The following is a 9,123-nucleotide window of genomic DNA, read 5'->3' as shown; positions in this document are numbered from 1 at the left end:
AACGGATCCGGCGCTGCAGCCTGCACGGCACCGGACATCGGCGAAGCGCGGCAGTGTCGCCTTCGCTTTGCCGTCTCGTCAACGGTGGCCGAGCTCGCTGCGATCGACCTCGCAGCCGACCTGCAGCAGCCTGACGTTGTGGCGGCGGCTATACTCAGCGACTCTCGTGCGGCTCTTTCCTTGCTGGCGAGGGACTTTGTCGGAGGGCCGCTGGTTCAACGAGTCAGCGCTAAACTCCACCACCTCGACCACCGAGGCTGCGACCTGATCCTGCAGTGGGTTCCGGCTCACATCGGACTAGAGGGCAACGAGCACGCCGACGCTCTCGCCAAGGAGGCACACGCTGAGCGCTTCCCCCTCTCCCCTCTGGTCACGAGCTTCGACGCGGCCAGGACGACGATAGTGCGCAGCCTCTCCGCGCAACACCCCGACGCGCGCGTGGCTTCAGGTACGCCTCCCCGTCTCCTCCCGCGCACCGGCCTGTCTCGCGCGGACCGCTCCTTTCTCCTTCGTTTGCGCATCGGGTGCCACCGAGCTGCTGCGCGAACTCATAGACTCAGGGGAATCGGCAGTGGGGTGTGTGCCAACTGTGCCGACAGGGAAACGCTGGAGCATCTCCTTCTACACTGCCCTGCTTTCGATGTTGAGAAAGCGGTGCTCACGGACTCTTATCGCCGATACGGTCTCCCGGCCAACTCACTCAAGGACCTACTTTTCTCGGATGCCCACAGCTCCCTGGTCAAACGGGTCCTTTCGGCACTGCTAGACTTTTGCGGTGCCACAAAACTCAGAGCGCGGCTCTAAGCCCCGCATCCGCCTCTTCATCACATGCCTTTTTTTTCTCTCTCTCTCTCTCTCTCTCTCCTGCTGCCGGCCGTCGTCTTCCTACCTCACCCCTTGTCTCTATCATCTCTTTCATACCCCTCCTCCCCTTCCCCCGTGCAGTGCTGTTGAGGTGTCCTCCTAGAGAGAGACAGTTACGGCACTGTGCTTATATCTTCATTTCCCCACAATAACCACATACTACTACATTTATTGACGACGCTTACTCGCTCGTACGTGGACAGCCAGTCCTCCACGTCGTTGTCGTCTGTGCCGCTGAAAACAGGTGGATCCTTGTGGCGAGGTAGACCAGAGCACACGACGGAGGGTGTAGGATACGTTTGCTGGGTCGTCGGCTGAGATGCTGCCTGTGTGGGTACGGGATCAGGATGCGTTCGAGCGTAGCACTCTCCACCACTTGTAAAGGCGTTTATTGCACGCAAGTGTTAGGGTTGAACGTTCGATCAGTTCAGGGAACCGCGAGCGCGAGCGGCGTAGTCCGAGCGATGCGCTGGAGAGACTGACCCACTAGACAGCGCTGGTAATGATGCCTGTGAAGGAAAAACACCACAAAGTCGCCGGCTTCCAGTTGGGTCCAGGATCCTTTAATAATAACACGGCAGACGGGAGCTTGCTACACGAAACACAGACTTTAAACAGACACGCTAACGTGATACAGACGATTTCAAGACACATGTACGTGGGCTATAGTTCGTCAGTTGGCCTTCCATATAAAACATGTGCCTAGCACTCGCCCGTATGCATCGTCGTTTCGGTGCGCGCGATGGTGGTTGTGACGGTGGAGCCATAGAGTAACATACGGATTACAAGAGTGGTCACTCCAGCCTAAAAGCGGCCGAGCTACGCAGCTTCATGCCGCCCGCTAGAGGGCAATACAACACTCCCTGTCTCCAAGGGAACGCGCGTACTAGTTATCTACTGTAGTAACTTTTCTATAGTGCACTATACGTCTACTTGTCTATGTGGCTGCAGACGTAGACGTTATCAACGGGATCAGCCGGCCGTGAGCGGTGGATGATAAGACTAGTATATAGAATAAAGAATAACGCATCGCTACAAAATATCTGTCAATGTGTTATCAGGCAAGGCAACGCTACCAGAGATGTTCGATAACCTCTGCGTGGTCTTTGCTGGGCGCGTCTGCTAGAACGTCTGTTTGCTTGGCGGCTGCTTGGTAAGAAGGCCTTCATTAAGTTATTTTTTCCCTTCATTACGTTGCAAATTGCTTATGTATTTGTCACTTCAGCCGTAAGTTGACATTTGTGGCATTGTGCTGTTCGGCGCAGATAACTTTTTGTGTTCATCACTTCGCGCATGATGTTCGTGGATTGCCTCACATCATGTAAGAAACAGTAATTTGGAGATGCTGCGCAACACGTTTGCGAGAAAATCGTTTCTTGGCGCGAGAAAGTGAGTCTGCACACGCCGGTATACGTAGTCTGAATTCAATGCACGTGTGTGCAATTGTGTGAAAGAATGCAGTTATGCTTAGGATCGTTATTTGTGGCGTGCGCAGATTGCTTGAAGCTAGGGTTGCCAGATGGCCCCCCCAAAAATAGCCAAATGATCTCAAAATGTAGCCCAAAGATAGCCAGACTCAAATTTTTTGTGACCCAAAAGTAGCCAAAAACATAGCCAAAAGTTTGATGATGTTCTGCAGGTGTTTTATAATTGGTGCAGATGGTTTACCGCGTATTTCCTGCCCCAAAATTACTTCCGCCGCATGCAACCAGCACAACAGTGGCCCTCAAGATATGCGTAAATAATTCTAGTGAGAGCTGCCTCACAGACATGGATTTAGACACCACTTATTGTTACAACGAGCTGAAGGATTTCGTTTCCGATTGATTCATGACGCTATCAGTATTTACTGAGCCACGTTACTGAGCCACCTCTAGGAATTCGAGGTGTTAATAGGCTGGGAACAATGTGGACAAGAGTTCGTTAGTGTCGCGAAGGCGATAGAATTCCTGCAGAACCCATGTTAAGATGATTATCGAAGTTAATGTGATTAACATTCACACAATCTAGCGAACAAGAAGCGACACACCGTGTTAGCTAAGACATCTTTGTTTAGAATCCGTAGTGTTTCTCCTGATGTTTCAAGTGATTCGGCTATATGTGGCCATACACTGTCTCCCTGATTGACGCGCTTTCTTATGACCATCGCTCGCCAATGTTACCTCACGATGGTAGAACAAGGACCGCAGGCCGACAGCGCATTCAGTGACGACGATGGAATTACGAAGAAGGAATGATGTCGATAGAACGACGAAGGCATATAAGGACGACGGCATGACGACGATGAGAGGATTCTGAATTGACGGCGATAAAGAATTGCGACGGAATACAATGCCATGACACCGGTGTTCTAATCTCGATTGATTGACAATAACAGCACAATACTAGCGGAATGAAATAGAAATTATGCTGATGGAACGGAAGGTGGTATGACGACCAACGCATTTAGTAATTTTTAGCCAACCAGACAGGCTTCTGAATAACATTCCTATTCCTTCCCAAGACGCTTTGCAAACATATCTTCTGCCGTTGAGCTCACTACGCCAGTGCTCTAGCTTATTAGGCCACGATCACACGTTTACAAACGTATCTTGCCAACAAGTATATTATTCAAGCTCGAACTTAGGGGGAACATTGAGCTTGGGGGCTCCTATCGAAATAAATGGGAAATCGGAAATAGTTTCTCAGAGCAACCAATGCACCAACTTTGATGAGTTATGTTGAATTTAGAAAGAAAAAGTTGAAGTGTAGTGATTGCCGAAAGGGATATTTTATTATAGGCTGGTCTACCTTTCTTACGTCAAATTTTAAAGAATTGCCAAATTTCGAAAAAGAAAACTTGGCGTATAGAGCAATGTAGCTCAGCAGCTAAATATGATATCGGAATTCTGTAAACTGCACCTAATAATACATCGAAAGCGGATAGCAATCATATATCATACACCTTCCTGAAATATACCAGTAAGTTGTGAATGTTGCATTTGCAAAACCCTTCCAAACATTATAACAAATTCACGTAAGTTTTAAGTTAAAGGAAAAAAAATGTTCGCTTTTAATGCTCCAACGGGTGCAGTTTATAGAAATGCCATATTTGTTTTTAATGGCTGAGTTCCGGATTTGTAAACTTCATGCTTCTATTTTTTTGAAATTTACGAACATCCTGCAATTCTTTGAAAATATTACACTATCTAAACGAAAATTCTATTTGCTGCAGTCTCTGTAATTTAACTTTCCCTCGTAAATGCAACACATTTCATTCAAATCGGTTCAGCGGTTTTCTCATGAAAGCATTCCTGCATTTTACATGTATTTGATAATCCGGCATCGAAGATAGGCCCGAGCTAAAGCTTCCTCTTAAACAATGGATCATGCCAGTTTTATAGGAAACCCATGAAACGGAACCCTGACGTATACGCAAGACCGTGGCCACAGTGGTGTACAAATAAAAAGTCTGCTCAAGGAAAAAATATACATATTCATCGGAAGCTTCGCGGGAGCCGTTATCTCGATCAGACATCTCTCCAGAATGCGTACGAGCTTTCTGGCGAAGTGTCTAGCAAAACCGTCGATTCAATGTCAGTAGAGCAAGTAGCTGGCCGTCTTCGAGATAACGCTGATACACAAGCGCGCTCGTTTCCAAGCACCGAGGTGAAGCCACAGCTTCAGGGTGTGTTTCTTTTTATTGCGCTTTCTTTAGTTGTGCGTCATAGCATACGTCATAGCGGGAATTTCGAATTCTTTAAGGTCGATACGCCACGTGGTGGCGAAAAAAGGAAATTGTACGAAATGTCCCTAATTCCTGGTATTGATTATTCTTATGAGTCAAGCTTCTCCGTTCTTCTGTGCTGTTGAGCAGCATTTGCGCTCTCCTTCTCCATGGCTATACCACACTGGCAAACGCCAGTCAGAAGCGCAGCGGCTCCAGCGCAGTGTCAGACGGCGACTGCAGAGCGAACGCGCGCCGGCGCCAGTGCGTCTACCACGGCTACGACGTCACTCCTCTGGAATGCGCAGACCGGCGGCGGTGAGTCGCGCGCGGCGGCGGCGGAGTGCGCGAGAGGTGCCGGCTCCGGTGGCTCCAGTGCGCAAGCCGTGTGACATCACTGATCCTTGCGCATGCGCAGCACGGCTCTTGATGTGCCCCGCGAAACGGGCTTGGCTAGGCCAGTGTAGCTAACGCTACAAAAAAAAAAAAGTGCGGCCTGCCGCCTGCATCGAAAACGGTGTGATCCGCCGCGGCGTCACTCGTCGGGGGCTGTTGTCTGGCATCGGCATAGCAAATGCGTCAGGAACGCGCTTGGAACGCCGTCGCGCGTGCCAGTCGACGGCGCGTTCCATCGCCGATGACTGGCGCCGTACGGACCAGCCAAGCGGCCGACAATGCAAGTACGGCTGTCACATTCGCTACCATTGCAACGCGCCCGACGCGGCAGACCGCACCTTTTTATTGCAATAGCAATTATATGGACACTCAAAAGCAGATTTCTGCCGTCGCCGTCGCCGTCGCCGTGAGGTTCCGTATGACGTCAATGGAGATGAAATCGTCGCCGCGCGCCGCCGAACGCTGTGTGTGCGAGTGAAAGGGCGCGAGGGACGCGCGCTTTCACGGGGAGTGAACGCACGGCGGAGAACAAACGCGCGTTCTGCGCCGTGCTCCCTTAAAGGCTGCAGAAGTAGGCGTCTCTTTCCTCCTTTACAATCACCATATATGTAGAGCAAACGCGCCTTCTTCCGATGCGCGAGAGGCCGTGGGGGAGGGGGGGAAGGGGAGGGAAGAGAGGCGACGTTTAGCTGCGGCACCAAGTGCCTATTTATATCAGAGGCTCCGGCAACAGTCACCAACGCCGCACGCATTTTGAGCGAACGCGGGCAAAACGCCGACGGCGTCGACAACAGTTCTGCGCGTTGCCGGTGCTGCTGCATGTCCAAGTTTATACAGCTGATAAAGCTAATATCATTACTCCGTATAGCTCTCTACAAATTTGCTATCGCAATTGATGCTTCACCTTTCAGGTGAAACTGCGACAATTTTTTTTATCCAGCGGCCGTGCACAAACACTGATTGTCCGTGGATAGAGAGTCTCTTGCACATTCTATAGCATACCTGTCCACATGTCTACAGGCATACATGTCGCATCAACAAAAAGTTGTCGCAGTTTCACCTGAAAGGCGAAGGCAGAAGTCTGCTTTGGAGTGTCCATATAATTGCTATCGCAATAAAAGACAATGACGTTACGAACAATGGCACCAAAATGCAATGCTGGAACATCTGACGCTGCTTCGAATGTGCGTTATACGATCAGAGCTACCAATGCAGCCAAGATTTTACTTTTGTCCCACCTGAACACCTGCGTAAGCTAACTATAAGCGATAAACATATGGATATTTTTCGCATCATGAGAGGGTATTTTATGTTTTTGCATGCATATGCGTAATGAAGCCGAATTAGTAGGAGCGTTTACCAAAATGTCTGCCTTTTTAAGAGCGAAGCCGTTTAGGCCAGCCGTAATTTGTTGTGCGTGCCAAGAAACTGCCGCGCCGTAGCCATGGCAACCCGGAGGAGGAGGAAGAGACCGCGTGCCAGCTCCTTGCCTTCCCGACCCCCGCCTCTCTTCTCTCCGCAGCGCGCTGAGCCAGGAGAAAAAAAAAGGCGAAAGCTTGCACTAGGTCGCGGAAAACTCAAGACACAGCGAAGCTGGCCGATTGATATAGAGCGGCTAGCCTCCAACGCGTTCAGCGTCGGCAAGCAGCAGCGTTCTTGGCACTGGGCCAACCTTGGTTAGCCTGCGTGCACTTGTGGCATGCCAAGAACGTGTCGCTCGTAGGCGCCGACGCGTCCAGCTCTAGTCATGCGAACAGTCGCGAAAGCGAAGGTATCTCCGAAAATGATCGCTCGAGAATACCTTCCTACATGCGTAGTTAAGTTAAACCAAGTTAAGACCTAGCAGGTAACCAAGTTAATACCTAGCAGTAGCAGCCAGTAAGTTTCGCTATGCCTAAGCTTTGTGCGCCCGAGTTCAAACTTGCCCGTTTTTGCTTGTGGGACAAGGTTTTTTACGCATAATATCGAGTTTCATTTGCAACCACTACTTCATTTTGCAGCAATACATCCTTCGTCCTTTCGTAGCTTAGAGGTGCGGACGCTACGTTGAAGTAATATTCCGCCTTTGTTTGGTTTCTTTCTGTGGAATCAAGGACACTCGTCGGCACTCTCTGCGGCCATGGGGCGCGATATACGACTATAAATCACCACACGGCGATCACATGAGTATTTAAATACGACGAATCTGCAGTGAGTGGCTTTACCCGTTTCGCACTACAGACGTTCCTAACAAAAATAAATAGTCGCCCACCTCATCAACCGTCCTCAAAGTTTGAGGTTCGATTTCACGGCATGGAGGTCTCATTTAGACGCATGCGCAAAACGAACACCCATCGCACTTTTCTTACGGTGCGTGGTAAGGAACACGAGCTGTATCAAATTATTTCAAAGCTCTTCACTACTGCAGCTCCTCTGTTGTTTTGCGACATTAAACGCAATGAATAAATACGAAGAAACAGGGGTGAGATAAATTCATCGTCATCAAAGGTTTTCTAATATACTTTGAAAACGTCCTAAAAGCATGGGCTGCATGCAGAAGTAACAAAGCATTTCGTCTTCGGCTTGCCCCTTTCAGCTCCCTGTAGCTAAAGCGAGTTACCCAAAGTGATTATATACATCTCCTGGTCTACTATTCTATGCCCTGAGGTGGGATTTGATGGTGTAATGAACTCTCGCTACACGGAAAGACTACTGAAAAATATCGCTTTGCTTGTCCTCACCTCCTGGTACAGCAAGTATCAAACACAGAATAGAATGAGTGATGACTGCAGTCACTTTTGAAGCTCCCTTCCAGTAGCGAAAGGTACTGCTGTCCTTGATAACTGCTTATGGTTAACTCTTGGTTTGTTTAGATATAACTGACCGCATAATCCCACTCCTTTTATAGGATATGTATGGTAGAAGGCGAGATAATAGTATCGATAAGCCACCACGGATAATTCGAACGCTAACAGCCATCGGTGGTTCATATATCGCCTTTCCAGTCTCCAAGTTGTACACCCGCTTTTTTTTTTTTTTTTTTTTTTGTAGCCGGAATGATCTAGCCGTATCCTGCTAAACACATTACGCAGAAACACGGCTGAAGCTTCATACGTATAGACCTACACCATGTTTGTAAACAGCGGTAGGCACCGTCGATATATTTTAGGTCCTATAGCGACGTCGCGTAGGCTCCGCCCAACGTTTGGCTCCGCCCACGTTCGCCGTCACCGCTTGCACGCGCGGATGGCGCATTTTTTTTTTTTTTTTTAATGGGGTGGGGGAGCTAAAACCACGATTTCATTATGAAGCACACAGTAATGGGGGCGCCCGATTAAGTTTGACTACGTGAGACTCTTTAATGTGCACCCAATGCACGTTCTTGCATCTCGCCCCCATCGGGATACGGCCAAACGAGACGCTAGGCCTAGCTCGTTGACCGCCGCAGTGACGGCCGACGGCGCTTGCGGCCTGGCCTGCTGCTCATCATTGTGCGCTTATTTTCGACAACACGATTAATGTGGGCTTAAATGAATCGGTTTTGTCGGTGTCGTTGGTGCGAATAACAAACGAAACTTAGTACTTGCAAGCCAGCCGAGCCGCCTCGCTGAGACGGCCGGTGCTTCGGTTTCCGTCTGCGAGACGAAATGCCGTCGGGTCGTTGCTCCGGATCGCGCCGGTGGTTTAGTACTGGGCGCTGCTTTACGAAACACGCGCAAATTCGAGATAAGCTAGCTTTTCTATAAATAACTATTTTATGTTAAAAACAAGCTGTACCCGATTTCTACGTAGCCGTGAGCGGCGATAGAAGCGATCGCCTCGGCGATGGGACCGGCAAGGTACCGGCCCTACGAAGACGCCGCCTGTGTAGGCCCGCGCAATGTGAGCTAGCTGTTGTACGCGGCCGTCCGATCGCTCCAACTCTGTACTAACACTGTACATTTTGTTTCGCGCTCGAAATTTAACTGACACGTTTAGGCGCATTTATGACTTCCACACTGCATTAAACGCAGCTGTGACCCTGCTGCCTGCGTATGTGAACGTGTGATAGGATATTTACACTGCTGGTGGCTCAATTCTTTGAGATGAAAACAAATTCTAATGTGACGTGTTTTGTGGGGCATGTGCTCGCTCGACCTACATTCAAGGCTAATCCTAATCTAGCTTTCCCACAGTGC

The 9,123-nt window shown here is 49.5% G+C and overlaps 1 protein-coding gene across 1 annotated transcript in view; it reads right to left on the bottom strand.

Moving 5' to 3' along the window:
- Nucleotides 1-890: 890 nt before the first annotated feature.
- LOC119454482 (uncharacterized) overlaps nucleotides 891-9,123 on the bottom strand; it is a 106,634-nt gene continuing 98,401 nt past the window's right edge. Inside the window, exon 3 of the mRNA XM_037716398.1 lies at nucleotides 891-963. Within this exon, the coding sequence (XP_037572326.1) occupies nucleotides 891-963 (73 nt within the window). The remainder of the gene's footprint in view (nucleotides 964-9,123) is intronic.

The sequence above is a fragment of the Dermacentor silvarum genome, chromosome 5, assembly GCF_013339745.2.
Source record: "Dermacentor silvarum isolate Dsil-2018 chromosome 5, BIME_Dsil_1.4, whole genome shotgun sequence".
In the NCBI taxonomy this organism is placed as follows: Eukaryota; Metazoa; Arthropoda; class Arachnida; order Ixodida; family Ixodidae; genus Dermacentor; species Dermacentor silvarum.
The sequence above is the reverse complement of the archived record's forward strand: the minus strand, read 5'-3'. Positions and strand labels throughout refer to the sequence as shown.